Source organism: Chinchilla lanigera, unplaced genomic scaffold (assembly GCF_000276665.1).
Source record: "Chinchilla lanigera isolate Chin_1 unplaced genomic scaffold, ChiLan1.0 scaffold00019, whole genome shotgun sequence".
In the NCBI taxonomy this organism is placed as follows: domain Eukaryota; kingdom Metazoa; phylum Chordata; class Mammalia; order Rodentia; family Chinchillidae; genus Chinchilla; species Chinchilla lanigera.
This window is the reverse complement of record NW_004955420.1, coordinates 339,715-360,269: the sequence shown is the minus strand read 5'-3', so window position 1 is coordinate 360,269 and position 20,555 is coordinate 339,715. Positions and strand designations below refer to the sequence as shown.

The 20,555-nt window shown below is 33.9% G+C and overlaps 2 protein-coding genes and 1 long non-coding RNA gene across 7 annotated transcripts in view; 1 reads left to right on the top strand and 2 right to left on the bottom strand.

Moving 5' to 3' along the window:
- The window catches only part of Phc3 (polyhomeotic homolog 3 (Drosophila)), a 73,977-nt gene that overhangs the window by 42,922 nt on the left and 10,500 nt on the right, over positions 1-20,555 (top strand). For 4 of the 5 annotated variants that reach the window (XM_013513439.1, XM_005382964.2, XM_013513437.1 and 1 more), the window contains 6 exons: positions 343-496; positions 5,230-5,483; positions 8,177-8,333; positions 15,603-15,717; positions 18,199-18,331; positions 18,425-18,656. In XM_013513439.1, coding sequence (XP_013368893.1) covers positions 343-496; positions 5,230-5,483; positions 8,177-8,333; positions 15,603-15,717; positions 18,199-18,331; positions 18,425-18,656 — 1,045 coding nt within the window. Of the gene's footprint in view, positions 1-342; positions 497-5,229; positions 5,484-8,176; positions 8,334-15,602; positions 15,718-18,198; positions 18,332-18,424; positions 18,657-20,555 lie in introns of those variants that run through there. The other variant, XM_005382969.2, reaches the window with a different exon arrangement.
- LOC106148361 lies at positions 1,129-5,334 on the bottom strand. Its single transcript, XR_001233720.1, has 3 exons — positions 5,245-5,334; positions 4,587-4,742; positions 1,129-2,215 (listed from the first exon to the last, which is right to left on the bottom strand). It is a non-coding gene; the product is annotated as an uncharacterized LOC106148361 (long non-coding RNA).
- The window catches only part of Gpr160 (G protein-coupled receptor 160), a 59,203-nt gene continuing 44,045 nt past the window's right edge, over positions 5,398-20,555 (bottom strand). Inside the window, exon 3 of the transcript XR_001233719.1 lies at positions 5,398-5,481. The gene's annotated coding sequence lies outside the window, so the exon portion shown is untranslated. The remainder of the gene's footprint in view (positions 5,482-20,555) is intronic.

Sequence of the window (20,555 nt, the reverse complement as noted above, 5' to 3'; positions counted from 1 at the left end):
GAAACTATAGTGTAATTCTTGAAGTAGTTATTTGATAATGTAAAATCAAAACCTTTTCTAATTTTCAAAATTAGAAATATTTTCACATTTAGCTAATCATTTTGGAAACCTTAGTGATTTTTGGCTTAAATAACTTATCTGAAGCTTGCTTTCAGTGAAATATTAATTATAATGAAAAACTTCATTTAAGTGATTTTCCAGTTTTCCTTTCTACTTGTCATAATAGTCATTTTACCTTCTTTTTAAATTTAATATACTTAGAATTTAGCTCTAAAAAATTTAGAGTACCTTATTAAAGGTAGTTTTGGAAACATTTTAAGGCAATATGGTTTGTCATTGCAGGTTTATCAAGTAGAAGATGTGTGTGAAGAAGAAATGCCAGAAGAATCTGATGAATGTGTCCGAATGGATAGAACCCCACCACCTCCCACTTTGTCTCCAGCAGCTATAACTGTGGGGAGAGGAGAAGATCTGACTTCTGAACATCCTTTGTTAGGTGAGAAAATACCAAAATATAGGGGAATTTTTCTATTTGATGTTAATAATGGGAAGTATTTTTTCATTAGATATAATATTAAGCTAATTTGTTTCTGTAATAAATTATAGCAAAATGTAGATTAGAACTCAACACTTATTTATTTTTATTTTTGAAGAACAGTAAGTTTATTGAAGAGCAAATAAGAATTACTTACCTGTGTGGAAAATTCTTTAAAGCAGCAGAGCTTACTTAGTAGTTTATAAATTGTTCAGTATCACTCAGATGAAAAACATACTATTTCAATGTTTCTAATTTTCAGTGATTTGTACAGATATGTTTTATATGTTTACTTATATTAATGTGTTGAGCTGTTTCTAGCTTAAAATTAGAATAAAGTAAGATTGTATCAGAAGATTTAAATTATATTTTCTAAAAATTACAAGTCATATTTCATAGTCTTCATAATTTCTTGTGGTTCAGAAAAATTGCTTTTAAAAGTTTAATAGTTGGTTGTGTGTGGTGGCGCACGCCTGTAGTCCCAGCTCTTGGGATGCTGAGGCAGGAGGATCACTGTGAGTTCGAGGCCAGCCTGGGCTACAAAGTGAGATCAAGGCCAACCTGAACTGCATAGTGAAACCCTGTCTCAGAAAAGACCAAAAAAGAAAAAAATGTAATAGCTATAGTACTTAAAGCTGGGTGTGGTGGTGCATGCCTATAATTCTAGCACACTAGACGGTGTGCAAAGAGGATCACTAAGGCCAGCCTAGAGCACATAATGACTTCAAGGCCAGCCTGAAATACATAGTAGACCTTGTCTCAAAAAGAAAAAAACAAAAAACACAACAACAAAATAAACCCAAAACAATTATAGTACTTAAATTCAGCCTAATTCTTGCAAGAGAAATGGATTAAAACGTGTCTTGCATTAAAAATTCCAAGTTCATATTCACTAATTCAGTGCTTCTTTTGAATTTTAAGTAGAGCCTCTATATATTCCTTACACTGTTAGTTACTAAGAACCCTAGGTATTTTACTAAACATTAATTTAACTGGCAGTCCTATGTCTAGTTCCTAAAAATAGGTTTACTGATTTTTACAAAATTTACGTTTTTTTAGGTCAAGTGTTGGCAAACAACAGTTCACTATTCAAATTTTTTTTCTGTTACCTATTGTATAGCTCAAGGAAGGACAATTTTAAAAAATTCAAATAGTTGAAAACATCAGAAGTAGAATAATCATATCGTGAAGATTGTATAAAATTCATATTTTATTATTCATAAATAAAATTCTATGGAACATAACCATGCTCATTTGTTCAAGTATTATCTGTGGCTGCTTTTGTGCCCTTATCTACAGAGTTCAGTAGCTGTATGGTTCTTTACTGAAAGTTTGTCCACTTTGATCTAAGTAATACCAATATTGCTTCAGTGTTTGTTGTAAATATTATTTGATTGTCTCATGACCCTGATGATCATTTTGATTAAGAAACAAAATCTGTATGAAAACAAATTGTAAAAATGGGAGACACTAACTGGTACCAAAGCAGCCCTTGCCCTCTGCTCTCTTTAGCATGCCACAGCCTCTCCCTTCTCTTCTTTCAAGCTCTCATTTCCTTGCTATTCATATGAACCTCTGCCAGGCATAGAAGGGGAAAACAGTTTTCTTCTTTGTCTTCTTCTAATAATGCAAAACATTTAGTCGGTAAAGTAAGACATATTTTTTGAAACAAGATAATACCTGAAAAAGATAGATTACAAAAAAGTTTAACCTGCAGTATCAAATCTGTATAGTTTTTTTACACTGAATCTTAAAGTTGGGTTATGAGGGTTATTTAATTAAAAATAAGCACTATTTAAAACTTCATTAATGATACTGATGTACTAATACCAAATTCAAACATTTGTAAAATGTTGAAACACAAAAAAATATCTTTAATATTTTTTCCTCAAGTATAGTGAAAGATCCTGTCAAACACATTCTTCTGGCTAAGTTGTCAACTACAATGTAGACATTTTAATCTTACTATAATTTACTTTATGCTTATCACTTTTGTGTAATATTATGAAGAAAAAAGTGCAAGTTGGTTTTTAGAACTCTCATCAAATGGTAAAATAAACTAACTTGCAGATAGATTTGTTTCTATCCAGGATTCTTTTATAAATCTGTAAAAGTTCTTTGAAAGTAAAACCATCTATGTAAAAAAGTAGAAAAAGTTCAAAAGTATAAAAAGTTCTAGTGCAGGAAATGAGACTGAATAGTTATTTGATTGCATGACACCTTGGTTTTCTCTCATGCTTCTTAAATTGAGAGTGTAATAGTTTTGTTTCTGGTGTTTCTTGTGTTTTTTAACAGCTTGTTCTAACCTGACAAATAATAAGTATAAACTTCTTTTTAAAAAGTCAGTAATTTAGAGTTCTGTTTTTAATAAGATTTAGGACTAATAAGATCTATACATATGGTCTGGAAATTAATTAGAATATATACCAAGCCATATTTTTGAACAAAATACTTAATTGTACTTAATGTAGTATCTTCATCCGTTTTGTGCTACTATAACAGCAAACCTCAGACTTAATAATTTATAATGAACAGAAATTTATTTGAGTTCTGATTGTGCAGTCTGATAATTCTAGTATCTGAGGATCACATCTTGTGAGGGCCTTTTGCTGCACCCTAACATAATAGAAGGCATTACATGGGTGAGAGTATCTGTACAAGTGTCGGGGAGAGTCAAACTTGCTTTTATAACAGATACAATCTGATAATAAATCCACTTTTGAGATGCAACATTAACCCCACCTCTCAACAGTATTGCACTGGGATTAAATTTCCAACGTGAATTTTAGGATACACATTTAAACACATTTTTGCAACTTTATAGAGTTCTTTCTTTTTTTTTTTTTTTTTTTGGTTTTTTTCCAGTACCAGGAATTGAACTCACGACCTCGCGCTTGCCAGGCAGGCGCTGTGCTGCTGAGCTAAATCCCCAGCCCCTAGATTTCTAAAAAAAAAGAACATATCTATAAGTTTCTAAGGGATATTACAATTTTATTTCATTTCAGCTCCCCATTAATTTATTTTATCTGATAACAGTTCCACTTCAGAATTTTATATTTTTTATACTTTATTCCATAGAATATTTAATATATGAGAGTTTTGTGGGGTTTATGTGTTTGATAATACATACATATGTATAATTTGCATTTGCTCCTAAAATTAGCAAATGAGTATTTTCTCCCTTTTTAAAAAGCTTTTTATAGATTGTATGACCTTTAATAGGTTTTCTAACATAGTTTATATTGGTGTATTTGGTAGAACTAGGATAATTTGTGGCTATTAAAAGCTACATGATAACATTAGTCACTTTGGTGTTACTAATAGTGAACTATTAATGTTTCCATTCTTAGAATTATCTTTTTTTTTCTTTGCAGGAGATCTTTTTTTCATGTACTAGGCAAGTGCTCATGTGCTGTACCACTGAGCTAAATCCCTACTCTGCGTTTCGATATCTAAGAATATATGCAGATGATTACTATGCTATCTTACTTTATTTTAATTTCTTTGTGCTGCTGAAACTCAAACCTATGGTCTCATTTATAGTGGACAAGTGATCTACCAGTGAGCTCTGCCCCTACTGTGCTATTTTATTAGCTGAGTTTTCTCTTTAGAGATTCCTCCTCTTTCTTCTCTACCTAACCAGGCTATCTTTTGAGCACCGTTGGTAGGTGGTGTCAATATTTTTCACAGTGAGTGGTGAAGAGTTAATGCAGTTTAAGAGCATGATCTCTAGAACCAATCTTCGTGGCTCTGTGTCCCTTTTCTACTGCTTTTTTGCTGTCTGCCATTAGGGCAGGAATTTAATCTCTTGATCTTGCATCTCCTCATCTGTAAGATGGTGTTGATAACAGTATCTTGTCCGTAGGCTAGTTGTAAAGATTAAATGAGTTACCACATGTAAGGCACTGAACACGGTACCTGGTGTAAGAGCTCAGTATCATTATTATATTTGCACACATGCATTTTTGTTTTCCTCAGCCATCTGTACTTGCTGATATTCCTAGATCTATTTATACTTTAGTACAGGGAATAAATAAAAGGTTGGTGCTACCAAATAGGCAGGTAACATCTCCATTGCAGGCTGTCAGATCTATTTTACTGTGGCCCTCAGAATTTGAAGGGGAAGAATCAGTGGTTCTGCCCGTCTTGCACTTGACTGGTGCTGAAGTATTTTCCCAGATCAACATATACAGTGTCACTGAAGACTCTGGAAAAAAAAAGAAAAATACAAAGAAAATTTGTGTGAGATCTAGGAGGAGTCTTACTGCTTAAAGTTAAGAATGTAACCCATTAAAGGTTCTTTCTTTTCTGTGGATTTATGATTCTTTTTCATTTTCAAGGTATTGGCCTGCCTACTCACACCATTTGGAATATAGAAACTGGAACATGAGGAATTTAATATCTGTAGCCAAAAAACAACTGAACTAATCATTCTTAAAGTTATTCTTGAGTTGGTATTCTAAAACATTTTTACATCTTATGGAGGAGAGTTTTTAAAATAATGTTTGGATAATTTTGAGCAAGTTACCCTCTTCTGTAAAATGGGGATAATAGTAATTTCTACCTTACATGGTTATTATGCAGATTAGATGAGATAATGAAGTACTTAGGACAGTTTCTTTAAGCACCAGATATTAAGTATTGTGCAGGCAAAATACTAATGATCAAAACAATAACTTTATTTTTTTTTCCAGAACAAGTAGAATTACCTGCTGTGGCATCAGTCAGTGCTTCAGTAATTAAATCTCCATCAGATCCGTCACATGTTTCTGTTCCTCCACCTCCACTTTTACTTCCAGCTGCTACCACAAGGAGTAATAGTAGTACATCTATGCCTGGTAGCATTCCCAACATTGAGAACAAGCCTCCACAGGCAATTGTCAAACCACAGATCTTGACCCATGTGATTGAAGGGTTTGTGATTCAGGAGGGATTGGAGCCATTTCCTGTAAGTAGCAAGCATATTTGTGGGTTTTAAAAATTATTATTCACAACTTTATTTTTGAAAATTTCTATTATTCTGGAAGAAAAAGCTTGTAATGTTTATCTGGAATATAACTCTGTATCCTCTGTATATTTCCAAATACATTTCTAGGGTCTTATGTTAACCAGTTAGACATATAAGTAAGGAAAAATGAACAAAAATCCAGTGTGGGGGCATTGATTTTGTATTTGTTGAGAAAGTAAGAAGTAGAAAGCTTACTCCAATGAAATAAACATTCTAATTTTTTTTTTAAGGGTATTAAAGTGACATTTGAAATGTACCATTTTTAAAATGGTGTTTTTTATACGTGATACTTTGTGAACTTGACTACTCAGTTCTCTAATATATCTGTAGTTACCTAATTAATGTGTTATGATTACCAAATAGATTTTCTCATTATTCCTAAATGTCATCCTTCAACCGATTTAAAAAAATTTTTTTCTTCAGGCAGGTTTTTAAAATGCTTTAATATGTTTACCTCATAATGAAAGCTCTTCCACTACAAGTTTTTACTACTTAGTCATAGTGATAGATAATTTATATGCTAATACGTAGAGATAAACATTTTCCTTAGGAAAAAAAATCAAAGACAAGTAGACATTTAAAAGCATATTTCTCCTGAAGGCCTTTTGAATCATTGGAATTTTCAGATTTGTGGGTGAAAATTTTGCATTTTGGTGGTTGTTTCTGTGTTCAGTTTTCTCTCTCTGTGTGTGTGTGTGTGCATGTGTGTATGTGTTGAACTTGGCTTTTCATATAATTCTGATACAGTGGATGGAGGAAAAGTCTGTTTTCATTTTTCAGATAAAATCATATGTATAACTAAAAGTGTTTGGATTCTGCCTGTGCTGTGTAGTGACCAACTTTTTTTACATCATTCAAATCATTTGCTTCTCTTGAAAATAGAGATGATACTTTGCTCTGAGGGTTATTGTGATAATTAAATGTGCGTATGTTATTCGGTGTAGTAGTTGCATCTTTAGTCATTGATATTACCTATTATCACTAGTAACAATTAGAATTTTTTGTTTTTCAGATTTTTAAGGAGTTACAATAAATGAAAATTTGTGAAATTATAGAACAATTAATTTCCAATAATACTGTATATGTGTATCCATATAATTAAGGTTATATTATATATATATATATATATATATGTATATGTTCTCTGCTTTGTTCAGTCCCTGGCACCATCAATAAAAAAAAGAAATTCTGAAAGGAATATCTTTGTATATTGATACATTGTCCACAATTTAAATAACTTTCTTAGAAATTCCTACAACTAGTTGTATCATATTACATATATATCCAGAAGACTTGATATATTGTCAGATTATTTTTTGGAAAGATTATTTAAGGTTATTCACCCACTGGAAGTATATCCCCTTAGCAGTAGTAAATGTTAGGGTTTTGGTTTTTTTTCCCTAGGGGTAACTTCTATAAATTTTACGTGAGGTATATTAAATACTTTATTGGAATAAAAAACAAAAAAATTGTTTTAATTTTGTTTGACTTCAAATTTTGATTTAGCTTTAAAGTTAAATGTAGAGATTTTTAATAAGCTGTGGTTCTCCATGTATGGCAAGTATTAAAGACTTAGCCAGCATTTTTGAGGAAGATGTTCTCATCATCCTGTTTTTCAGATTAGCGGAGGGCTTGCCTAGAAAATCAGTGAATATTTTTGGTTTGAATTATTTTTTCTGAAAGTACTTCTAAAATGAGTATTTATGACAGCTGAGTATATTGAACATAATCAATATTTTGTTGATGTTCATATTAACAATGTCTGAGGATTTGCCATTTGTGTTTACAGTGGAATAGGTTGCTCAAGTAGAAGTTAGGAGGCTTGAGTTGTAGTTTTGGTTCTGCTTTTGTAAAGAAATAATCTAAATACTTTGATCATTAGTTTCCCTATCTATAAAATATGGACAGTACTGGCTTGGGGTGTAGAGTATTTACCTAACATATGCAAGGGCCTAGGTTCAATCCCAAGCATTAAAAAAGAAAGAAAAAAAATTTGCTCACCTTTTATTTGTTTTCCTTCTATATGGGAAAGATGAAAGCTTCTGAGGGAAAAAAATTAGCCATCACATAGAATTTAAGAGAATTTCTTAACTGAATAGTATTTTTTAAAGTTAAAAAAATAAATAAAAAGAACTAGGAGTATAGTGCAGTGGTAGACCACTTGCCTAGCAAACACAAGGCCCTTGATCTGATCCTCTGAACAACAGAAAACAAAAATCCAACAACAGAAAACCCTGCCAAACTTCTGAATATTCTGATAACTATAGTCTTTGCTTTTCATTGTTAGGCTGTACTACTAAAACAGTCATAAAATAGTAATAACCTGATAGCTCATATTAATTCTAAACATAAGGAATCACTAAATTTTAAGACTTTTTAATTATTAACTGTTATCTAAACTAGGACTCTAGTTCCCTTTGACAGAAACTTTTAAGCATCCACTTTGCTAATGACTGGAGATAAAAGTGTTTATGTCTAGACTGCCTAACCTTTACTTGAAGAATGAAGTAGTACTTAATGTATTTGATCAATGACTATAAATTATCACAGATATGATTCAAGAGGTATTTTAGTGAAGTGCTTCTAAATGTCTGAGATTATTTCATGTCTTTCCATTCTCTTCCTTTTTAAAGGTGAGTCGTTCATCTTTACTGATAGAACCTGTGAAAAAAAGGCCTCTTTTGGATAATCAGGTGATAAATTCTGTGTGTGTTCAACCAGAGATACAGAACAATACAAAGCATCCAGATAATTCATCTGATACAGAGATGGAAGACATGATTGCTGAAGGTTTGTGGATTTTGATTTTTACTGCTTGAAACAGAACATGGATTTTTGTTCACAGATTTTTACTTAGAAATATTCATTTTTGTTATATATAGTGCATGATTTGACCAAAACAGTGGGAAAGCTGACCAGACTTTTGTGGGTCTCTTTATGCTGTACAGGCTGGCCTTGAACCTGTGGTTCTACTGCTTTAGCCTCCTGAGTAGGTGGTATTATAGACATGCTCTACTGAGTTTACTAGATTATTAATGACCAAATAACTAAAATAGCAAGGTGTATGCTAATTGGTACAATATTAGTTTGACTTTTGAAGGACTATAGACAGGAAAAGTTCCATCATTTAGAGAAAAGTAATTCAGAACTTTTGCATCAGAACAACCAGCTCCCTCCCTCTTCTCCCTCCTCCCCTCCCTCCCTCCCTCCTTCCTTCCCTTCTTCCCTTCCTTCCTTCCTTCCTTCCTTCTATCTTTCTTTCATTCTTTCATTTTTTGAGATAGGGTTTCACTGTGTAGTCCAGGCTGTCCTTGAAATCACTATGTATCCCGGGCTGGCCTTGAACTTGTGGCAATCCTCCTGTCTCAGCCTCCCAAGTGCTGGGATTACAGGTGTGCATCACCATGCCCAGCTTCTCTTTCTTTTTTTTAAAAAACAGACTTAAGTAGTAAATGACCATTTTATTGGGTAAACTTAAAAATTTAGAGCTTCTGGGTCGTTTGGTTTTAGATCTTCCATGTTCTGATATATGATACTAGGTGGGTACTATAATTATATTAGGGATGTATTCTTCAATCAAGAGGTATTTGTATTTGTTCAGAAAGAAATATAGCACTAAGTCTCCTAATATTGAGGAATTCTTTTTAATATACTTTATTCTAATATTGAATATTCCATAGAAATCAAAATGATATTCAGAATGACTGAAGAAAAACAAACACAAATAAAAAATGATATATTTTATATCTTGAGTATGGTATTTAAAATCAGCAAATGGCATACTGCTTTTTGGTTGAGGTTTAAATGTCTGGCTTAAAAAAAACAACTAGCTATATTCTATAGGAACAGCTTTGTGAGACTGTTCCTGATTGATTCTGATCATGGCCCTGCAATTGATAGTTTGTAGTGTAGCCAAGGCTCAATATACAGTAGTGAATTAATTAACATCTACAAGTAATTATCCTTAGTATATTAGTATATTTCGTTTAAATTTATTTTTTCTGTAAATATTTATTGAGCCTGTATTAATACAATATGTGCCAGTACAGTGCTGAATTATGCAAAATAACGTTCTGTAAAAGTCAGTGTTTAGTTTTTCTGACTCTAAAAGAGGAGGGTACTTCTGTCATTCTTGGTACTTTATGAACTATTGCAATGTATTTGTCACTGTGTTACTTCTTATTTAAACAGCAGTAAAATTTGATTTTTACTGCTAACATATATTAATTCACATTGAGTTTTTTAATTTAAAAGATACTTACACCTGAAAAACTTTAAACATACATATAAGTAGAGAGAATTGTATGCTAATAAGCCATCCAGAGTCATCATGACCCAGTTCCCATGTTATTTTGCCACAGTAGCATCATGTGTCTTTGTTTCCTTCCCTTCCTCCATTTCCTCCCTTCCTACTTTTCCTCCCTTAGTATATCTTCCCTTCCTTTTATTCTTCTTGCCTTTCCTCCTCCCTCTTCTTGCTTTGTTTCTGTTAATTTTTTTTAAAGCTTTCTTTGTTTTTATTTTTGTTGTTCTTTTTTTTGAGACGGTCTCATATGTAGTTCAAACTGGCCTTGAACTCACTATGTACTCCAGGCTGGCCTTGAACTCACCTTGATTCTCCTCAGCTTCTTGAGTGCTGGAATTATTGTTTCTGTTTTAAAGAAAATCATTGTCCCTGTTTGTTTTAGTGGTCTATACAATCAGTGTGCATCTCTAAAAAAACATGCATTTTCTTACATAAGTATAATGCCATATTCCATACAGTGATATTAGTAATTCTTTGTTGTCATCTAATACCTTATCCATATTCGGATTTCTCCTTTTTTTTTGGTCTTTTTGAGACAGGGTTTCACTGTGCAATTCAGGTGCCTTGAACTCACATTGTAGCCCAGGCTGGCCTCAAATTTACATCAATTCTCTTGCCTCAGACTCCTGAGTGCTGGGATTATAGGGATGCACCACCAGGCCCAGCTCTCCAATTGTTTAAGAAAATGTCCCTTCATAATTATTTTGTTCAAATTGATAACCAAACAAGATCTACATCATGCCTTTTGTTGTTATGAATTTAATTTTATTTACTTCTCAGATACTTGTTTTTAGTTATTAATATTTATCTGAGACCATTTCTCATTTGAGATGAAAAATAGTGTAGATGAATGTGCATATATTCTTTTTTCTTGCTTATATCTACAGTGAGTGTATAAATGAAAGTTGTAGATTCAAAAGTGCTTATAATGTGCCCCCTTGTGTACATACGTGGGAGGAACGTGGAAATCAGTTTAGAAAGCTTCACAACATATCTCATGATACTCATGGTTCATAGTATCATGAACATGCAGCATATGCTAGACAGTGTTAGAACCTGAGGGCATATATAGAGGTAAAACATGCCCTTTAGCCTTGAGGAACTTTTAATTTAGTTTGGCACTAGGGAATCTCTATAACAGATAACAATAAAGATGAACAAATGGTAAATTTTCAATGAAGAATTTAGAACTGGCTGAGAGATTATGTCCAGTTTGGTTAGTTTCTTGTAGAATGAGATTTGCCCTGTGTCTTGGATTTTTTTAAAAAAGTGTTGACTTATGCCAGGTGTAGTGATGCAGGCCTGTAATCCCAGCACTCAGGAGGCTGAGGCAGGAAGATTACTGCAAGTTGGAGACCATCTTGGGGGCTACATGGTTCAAGGCCAGCTTGTTTTAAAACAAACAAACAAAAAAGCATAGATTTAAGATAAACAGGAAGAACAGTTCAGGTTCACATATCACAAATAAATGCATAAAAGCTGTAAAGTGCTACAAAATTTGAGGAGAGGGCAGTGAAGAGTAAGAAAGGTGAAAGATTTATACAATCTGAAGAGAAACCATGGTAAGGCAGTGAAGAGAAGAGAGTGAAATTTGAATAATAGCCTCAGACTGGCAGAGTGAGATTCTAAAGTACTTCGGGTAGTAAAAGAGTTAGGGATTATCTTGACAAGTGTGTTTTGTAAACTTTGCTGGTCATCTGCAGGATGTATTTAGGGCTTGGTGTGCAATTGACAGCGGAAGTTATGGTGGAAAGAGGAGGAAAGGGACTGGAGGGAGGCAAAGCAAAGAGAGGTTCAACAGGACAAGATGCTAGAGTAAGGAAAGGAAGATTTCTAAATGCCTACTGCATTTCATGATAAAGAAATACTTAATAAAATGCACAGAAATTTTAAAAATTCTATTTTTTAATATCCCCAAGGTAATTTTGTGAGTCCTGTTTTTATTACTGTTTACTCCACTGTTTATCAGGGATGCTCCAGGGTAAAATGGTGAGGTCACTTATTTAGTGGCTTTGGTTTTAGTAATGTGTACAGTTTCCATAGAGAATGACTTTATGATAAGGATTCTTTTTTTTTGTTTTGTTTTATTTTCCGCTACTAGGAATCGAACTCACGACCTTGCGCTTGCGCAGCAGGTGCTGTGCCACTGAGCTAAATCTCCAGCTCCAGGATTGTTCTTTTAAGGGATAAACTATGGTTTTATTTGGATTGGCTCTATAATCAGGATCTTCAACTGTTAGATCATAATTTATCAAAATAGCTTATTTCCCTGGCAGATCATCACATTGCTTGTTTTCCTCTCTTTGTTGCTGATCCTCATGTGATTTTAAGCTTTTGGGGATACTTAATTAGGATATATGTTTGTCCACTCTACTAGAGACCCAGAATAATATTCAATTAAGATAAAAAGTTTTTTTTCTGACATAGTTCAAAGGTCATCAGTCCATAACCTTGGTGATGGTGGGCTCCCTAACTCCAATGTCTTGTGTCTGTGCCATCCCTAAAATATTCTCTTTTCCACCATGGCTGATCTTCATGATCACATTTTAACTACTGAGACAGAAGAAAGCTACCATCTAGAGTTTACAAGCATTTCCATTCATATTCCAATGGTCAGAAATCAGCTATACCTAGAAATCAATACTAGGGCAGAAACTAAAATTTTTATCCTGGGTAACCATGTTCGAAGGGTTTTGCTTCTATGTGAAATAGTGAAGAAGAATGAATGCTGGAGAATTATCAGTGTCTTTACTACAGATCCTATTTTTATTAGCTGAATCAACAGTTTTAAGATTCATTTGATTCTGTAATTTCTTTTATTCACAAATGTGGAAAAGTAGCCTTGGGAATTGTTATAGATACTTTCCTCATTGTTGAGATAAAATACCTGACACAGAGTTATAGGAGAAAAGGTTTATTGTAGCTCCCATTTTTTAGAAGTTTCAGTTCATAGTTGGCTGACTTCCAGGCAGGGTGACTTGGCAGAGGGGCATTGCAGAGGAAAAACAGTTCATGTCAGGCAGAAGGTAGCAAAAGTAGCAAGCAGCAACTAATAAGCAGCAACAACAGCAGCCCTTTCTGCTGCTTACATTTTATATAAGCCGCCTGCCCTTAGGGCAAGTGGCACTCACACCCAGGTTGGAGCAGCCTTAATCCTAGCATCATGCTGTAAATCAGTCCCAGGATCACCTCCTTTATCCTAGCATCACACACTTTACATCCAGCCACATGCAAAATGCTCCACCTATGACTGCATGAGGCTTTGGGGGAACATCTAGATACAAGCCATAACAAGAGTATTTCCAGATTTATGAAAAATTTGATCAAACACATAGAATAAAAATTTCTGAGCTGTAATTTTTCTCACTTTGGGGGTGGTGTTTGAGATAGGTTCTTGCTATGTAGTTCAAGCTGACTTTGAGATCACTGTGTAGTCCAGGCTGGCCTTAAACTCATGGCAGTCTTCTGCCTCAGCCTCCTGAGTGAGTGCTGTGATTACAGGCATGCACCACCACACCCAACTCTTTCTTCACTTCTTTATGAAGAATAAAACTGTTGTATTAGCTGAGCATGGCTAGCCTGGGCTACATAGTGAGACCTTTTCTCAAAAAAAAACAAAATAAAAAACACCCCCTCCAAAAAAAGAAAACTTAGGTACTTTTTGTTAGGCTGTTCACTTTAAACCTTATCAGTTTGGTATTTCCTCTCACTGACTAACCAAAAACAGTTTCTTCATATCAGGTATTCTAACCTTTTATCAGGTATTATTTCTTGCTTTTGTAAATGAAAAAATCTTTGAAGCAGAAAAAAATCTTTGAGCATGGCCACTTCTCGGGACAGCTTAAGGAATGGACTCTTAAGGCAGTAGTTGTTAAGTGAGAGGTTCTGTCCTTCATACGGGATTTTTAAGGTCAGATAAAGTTATATGTTTGACAAAATAAAAATAATACACTTAGGAGTTATGATATCAGGTCCCAGGAATGTGTTAATGGATGTTCTAACTTGGTCACAATTATGATGAAGCCATACCTAAATTATTGGAAGGGACAATTTTTATTTATTTTGAGATTGTTTCTTCCTCATTGCAAGTAAATAGATGACTTTTGTTTATGAAAATAGTCCTGAGAATTTTCCTAAAATGACCACTTGGGGGCTGGACGTGCAGCTGAGATAGAGTACCTGCTAGCATGTAAGAAGGAGGGCTTGGATTCCATCTCCAGCACTAGAAAGAAAAAGAAAAAGAAGGCCACTTGTTAGTTCATAAGTTCATTTGGATAATGAATTTGGAGTCCTACCAATGTCAAAAATTACTGCACAGCACTGCTTTTAGTAGTTCTGGCTACTCACACTTGTTTTAGCATTTGTGCTTTTGCCTTTCTAATAAAGCTAGGATAATGGGAGTGCCTGAGCTTTCTGAGGACTGCAGCTTGTGTCTACATTTCATACTCCTGTCTTCATCTTAACAAGTCTTCTTTAAATGAGGGGATTGAAGGAGTACCTGTGGAGCACACAGTTAAAAATTTTAGTAGGGTACTTTTTGTTGCATATTTTACATGATGTGGCACTGGAATTATGATAAAGAAAGTGGCAAAATATAGTAGATGTAAGAATTATAACAGGTTTCAGCTGGGTGTGGTGGCACATGCTATTATCCCAGCACTTGGGAGGTTGAGGCTGGAGAATTGCTGTGAGATCAAAGCTAGCCTGAACCACATAGTGAGTTCAAGGCCAGTGTGAACTACATAGTGAGACCTTGTATTAAAAAAAGAATTTAAGAGGTTTCACGGAAGTATTTTTTGAACATGTATTACATTTTAGTACTCTTTGTTTTTATATAAAAAGTCAGAAATGGAACTGTCACTCTTTTATTCCCTACTGCCAATTGGGCACTCACTTTATTGTCACCTCAATTCTTTGGGAAAGGTCTTACAAACCTCACTTTGTAGATAAGAAAACTGGGTCATGAAGATTGACTTGCTTGTACATGATGCTGCTGAGCATTTGAGGATTTAGTTTGGAAGATTCTTTGGGTCCCATCCTATGTGGCCTGAAGAAAGATGTAGGGGCAGAAGAAGGACATTCTAATTTAATAGGGGAGCATTCTGAAAAAGCATCAGCAGTTGGAAGTTACATAACTATTTATGATTTTTAAGACTAAGTTATTTTTTATTTAATGTACTGTAACTAAAAGGAACTGTTTTATTAGATATGCATCTTTATGTATACTACTATACACCACAGACATTTATTTTAGGACATTAACTATTTTATATGCTCCACTAAAATGAGATATCAAAAATTCCACCATTTTGAAGTCATCCTCATTCTCTACAGTTAGAATTAAGGCTTCCCTGCAATGTGTCACCACCGTACAATGTACCAAAATTTATATCCTACACTGTGCTGTTTTGAAAGTATTTCTTCTGGGGGGTAGTGATTATATGTTAGTCATCTTTGTTTCGTATGCCATGTTTATGAAGTTGTTTGCACATTTTAGAGATGCTGGAATCTTAGCAAAATGAACCTTGAAAATGTTTCATTTATTTATATAGGGAAAATGCCATATAATTTTTATGCAGAAGCAAGAGGAATTAGTAGAGGTGTTTGTTTTTGAAGGCTTTTGCTCTGCCAAAGTGGCTGTGGATTTAAAAGACCATTGGTGTAATAGCAGTATCCAAACAAATAGAAGCTTAAAAAAAAGTTGCCACGATTAAATTTTTGGAATTTTTCCCTTTGTTTCCTTTCTTTTTCAGAGACATTAGAAGAAATGGACAGTGAGTTGCTCAAGTGTGAATTCTGTGGGAAAATGGGATATGCTAATGAATTTTTACGGTCAAAACGATTCTGCACTATGTCATGTGCCAAAAGGTATTTCTGTATTCTTGAATTTCTAAAAGGGACAAACCAATAACCCTTGCAACAAAACCAAAAAATCCTCATGTGGTTTTTTTTTTTTTTTTCCTCATGTGGTTTAACAGTAGTCAAACTCAGATATTATAACACGGGGGAATAATTAAGCATTATTTGGAGCTATTTTGGTGCTTGTGTTTTCATAATACTTACGATGTTTTACAGTATAACCTAATTTGAAGTAGGAATCTGCTGGTTAAGAAGAATCCTGAGAAATGTTTAAGATATTATAGACTAATAATAGTCCTTTAGGCATTGAAATATTTGTTTTATCAACTGAGTGTTTTTACTAATGTTGAAATACCTGAATTTATTTTGTTTAAAAATTTTTCCATTTGTTTAAATAATGTCCTTATTTTTGATTTCTAAATGGCACTGCTATTAGCATAAGTTCTCTACATTGTTAGCATCAGACAGCAAAATGTATTTTCTTTTTTTTTTTGGTTTTTCTCCAGTACCGGGAACCGAACTCATGACCTTGCACTTGCCAGGCAGGCACTTTGCCGCTGAGCTAAATCCCCAGCCCAAAATGTATTTTCTAGGTTAATATTTCCAGTAACTGTTGTTGTAGCCAAAAAAGTAAAAGAAATGTTGTGTCTCTTCATTAGCTTATAATTCCTAAGTTTAGTTTACATTCTTAAAAACCATTGTGATTCAGATAATAAATCTGTGTTACAGATACTTACCTGTAAAGTTGAGGTGTATATGCAGTTTGATTATTTTGAAATTTGCTCTCTGTTTAAAAAAGAAATGATTCTCTCAAAGAATTTATAAGATTTTAAATATATATGCCTGGGCAATTTCTTGCTTGAACATTTTATTTTGTGTGACTACCACCCAAATATATGTAATAAAACATAAGTAAATTAAATTTTTTTGAAAAATGGGTTCATTGTTTGAGTTGTAAATCTATTATTCAGGTATTCTTTTCTGTTTTTGATAGAACCATAACAAAAGTACGTTGAACTCACGTTTTAACTAGAATTTTCATTTTGCATGTATCCAAAAAGATACCAAGTGATTAAAATGCTTTAAAAAAAAAACTCTTGAGATTATAGACTGTCTTTCAGGATATTTGAAGCTTCTTGTTTATTTAGAAATATTTCAGGACATTTAATGCTGCCATTACTTTTCTCCCAGAGCTGATTGCTGTGTTGTCACATTATTATACCTTAGATGAGCCTCTTTAGATGGTTAGCAGCCGTAAGACAGGGAAATGCAGGTGAAAGAGCAAGGACAAGAGGATAAATTAGATTGGGAAGAACTACCGCTGTTGCTAGATAGATGCTTAGCTGTTGGGTCTTGGAGAGCTAAGTATTTATGGTCTAAATATTAACTATAAAACTAGTCCTTGTTTCTCAGAAAATAAAAGTTTTTTTTGGTTGATACAATTAGAAATCAAAAAATCTATACTTCTGAGCCCAGAGATGAAGATAATAAACACAGCGGAGGCCTGTTCAATTGTTTTAGGGTAAAATTAAATGGCCATCAGGACATTTTTATACTTCTACTGGGGAAAATAACCTGTTCATTCTCATAGGATTTAGAAAATTCAGAATTTCTTATGTAACTTTATGTTTTCACTCTTTATTTTGGGATAGGGGGTGGGATTGGGATTGACCTCATGGCCTTGTACATGTTAGGCAAGAGCTCTACCACTGAGCTACATCCCTAGCCCTTTCTATTTTTCATTTTGAGACAAGATCTTGCTAAGTTGCCCAGGCTGGGGTGGTCCTCCTGCCTCATCTTCCTGAGTAGCTGGGATTACAGATGGTGCCATTATGCCCAGTTCACTCTTTAATTTTAGTAACACTTGAGAAGTCTTTTTATTTTTATTTATCTATTTATTTATTGTTTTTTTTTCGGTACCAGGAATCGAACTCACGACCTTGCGCTTGCCAGGCAGGCGCTGTGCCGCTGAGCTAAATCCCCAGCCCGAGAAATCTTTTTATTAGCTATACGAGATCTTCCCTCTGCCATATCAGTTTCTTTTTTATTAATCTCTCTTCAGAAATTATTATTTGGGAAAATCAGTTTGAATAGACATTCTAAATATTTATTGCCAAAATTTTCTGCTGGAACCTTGAAGTTTTTTGCTTTTCTAAAAATTAGTTATTCTCTGTGTTTTGCAGAGTTTTTCAATGTTGTGCTGTAATCAGGAGAAAGTATCATTAGTTTATTATAGGTGTCTAGTATTATATTGAGATATATATATATTGATATATATAATGATATATATGATATATATAGTATATAAATGGCCTACACAGAGGCCATTTTTGACCTGTAACAAATACTTGAACAATGTAAATTTATATAATGAGGTGTTACAGTTCTAAATCAAATATGTAACACTAATTTATAATTGCAAAGTTGTAATTAAATACTATATATTTTTAATGTGTATCTTCTAATATGTTTTCTTATTTGAATTTGTAGGTACAATGTTAGCTGTTCTAAAAAATTTGCACTTAGTCGTTGGAATCGAAAACCTGATAATCAAAGTCTTGGGCACCGTGGCCGTCGTCCAAGTGGCCCTGAAGGAGCAGCAAGAGAACATATCCTTAGGCAGGTCTGTAGAAACCTTGCTTCAATATACAGTACCCCTTTCACAGAAATGCAAGGAAAGTACAATGCTGTATTTTACTTGTACTACATTTTCCAGCTTCCAATTACTTATCCATCTGCAGAAGAAGACTTGGCTTCTCATGAAGATTCTGTGCCATCTGCTATGACAACTCGTCTGCGCAGGCAGAGTGAGCGGGAAAGAGAACGTGAGCTTCGTGATGTAAGAATTAGGAAAATGCCCGAGAATAATGACTTGCTGCCAGTTTCCCAGACAGAGCCTTCTATCTGGACAGTTGATGATGTCTGGGCCTTCATCCATTCTTTGCCTGGTATGTAATTCACCACTTTGGTCTTAATATTATTATTATGTATTCATATTCCATCTATACTTTTTGCACAAACAAGCTAGAGAAGTTCTGTATATATGTATAAGTTAAATGGCATTTGCTGTTGAAATGTGATCTGTTATTCCCTCTTGCTTATTCCCTCAGCATAACTGGGTACTTTTTTCATACCCCCCAAGTCAATAAAAACTGATTAGTCTACTTCTGCTCTGACACCCCAGCTGGTGAAGATATTAAAGTGTTTCTTCTCTTTAGTCTGATTTCTCTCGAGAGGTCAGTAGAGAGATTGAATCAGACACTTCTTCTCTTCTGTTCTTCTGTTTTTCTATTTCTTCTTTATTCCTTAACCCATTTTTAAAAGTGAAATAAGAGAGACTATGTATGTATATATTTGTTTTATTTTACATTTTTTGAAAGCTAATCAGTACCATATAGAATATGGTTAAATTCTGGTTTCTTAAAAAAAAAAAAAAATCAAGTTGATTCTTCTAAAAGAAGCTATATTCTTTTTTTTTTTTTTTCTGGTACCAGAAATCGAACTCATGACCTCGCGCTTACCAGGCAGGTGCTGTGCCGCTGAGCTAAATCCCCATCCCTATATTCTTTTAACTCTTCAATAAATAGCAGGAGCACTGCTGAAATTTTATTTTTCAGGTAGACAGCTAAAATTCAGTTATGGTCATTCTGATACTGAGAATAACCTTTTTTACATTTTCCTGTTCTCTCATTTTGATACTCTTTTCATCCATTTAAATCTCTTCTTTCTTTAATGCAACAAAAATCTTTCCAGGGGGCTGGCAATTAAAGCTACACTTTTGCTCATGATGAGATCTACATTGGCTATGTGGATTGACTACATTTCTTCCGAATCAGCAAATCTTACTCATTTGTGATCTTATAAATATGGAGTTGCCTAGGCTGGGGTTCAGTTTGCGATCCTCCTGCCTCAGCCTCTCAAACTGCTGAGATTATAGCGTTTATACCACACCCAATGAAAGGAGGTATACTTTCTTCATGTGAAGATATTTAAGCACATGCCTGAGAAAACTAAGGTCTAAGTTAATTGTCAACCATGTGGGTTTAGAATCTGCTGTAGACATATGTATTAGAAGATGGTGAGTCTTTAGTGGTTCTGGTTTAATATTTAATGAGACAGGATTTGGTTTTATGCCAGTACAGCTAATTGCAGAATTAACATTGGAGTCTGTACTGATCACCAGGTTCTGGAGTTTGGTTCTGTCATCTTCAGTAGTCTGTCTTAAAGTGGGCATTACATTTGTTTGTGAAACTCATTTCTCATTTGGGGGAAATATTTCTTTTTTCTTTTAAAAGGAGAGTTGGTTTATATCCTGAGGAAATTATTCATCTAGATAATTAGCAAGTAATAGATACTGCTCATTGTTCTATTTCTTATGTGAAGTTTTCTTAGGATTAATTTTCCCCATCATCTATTTGCCCTTTGCCTTCTTTTGACTGCTTTATTAGAACAAAGGCTAACTCATTACTTTGTCTCATTCTTATTCGAGTTTTAAAAAGAAACCCAATTTATATTGCTAAAATTAAGAACTTTGTCTTTTTTCAGATCACTGGTCTCAGTGAAGGTGAGCCTTTTATTTGTTTATTTATTTATTTATTTCTTATTTTAAAGAGAGTAGTACATGAGAAACAAACAAAAAAGTAGAACAGTAGCAGCATACCAGCATCACAAACATAAACAAATGGAAGCAAGAACATTCAAAGTGATACAGGGCCTCAAGACAAATTAATACGAATCAACACTGGTTGTTACATTGCATATCGCTATCCTCAGCTACATTGCTCAGATTATCAGATGTAAGGATGAAAGATTGCTCAAACCATTAAAGAGAATAAGAAAATAATTCT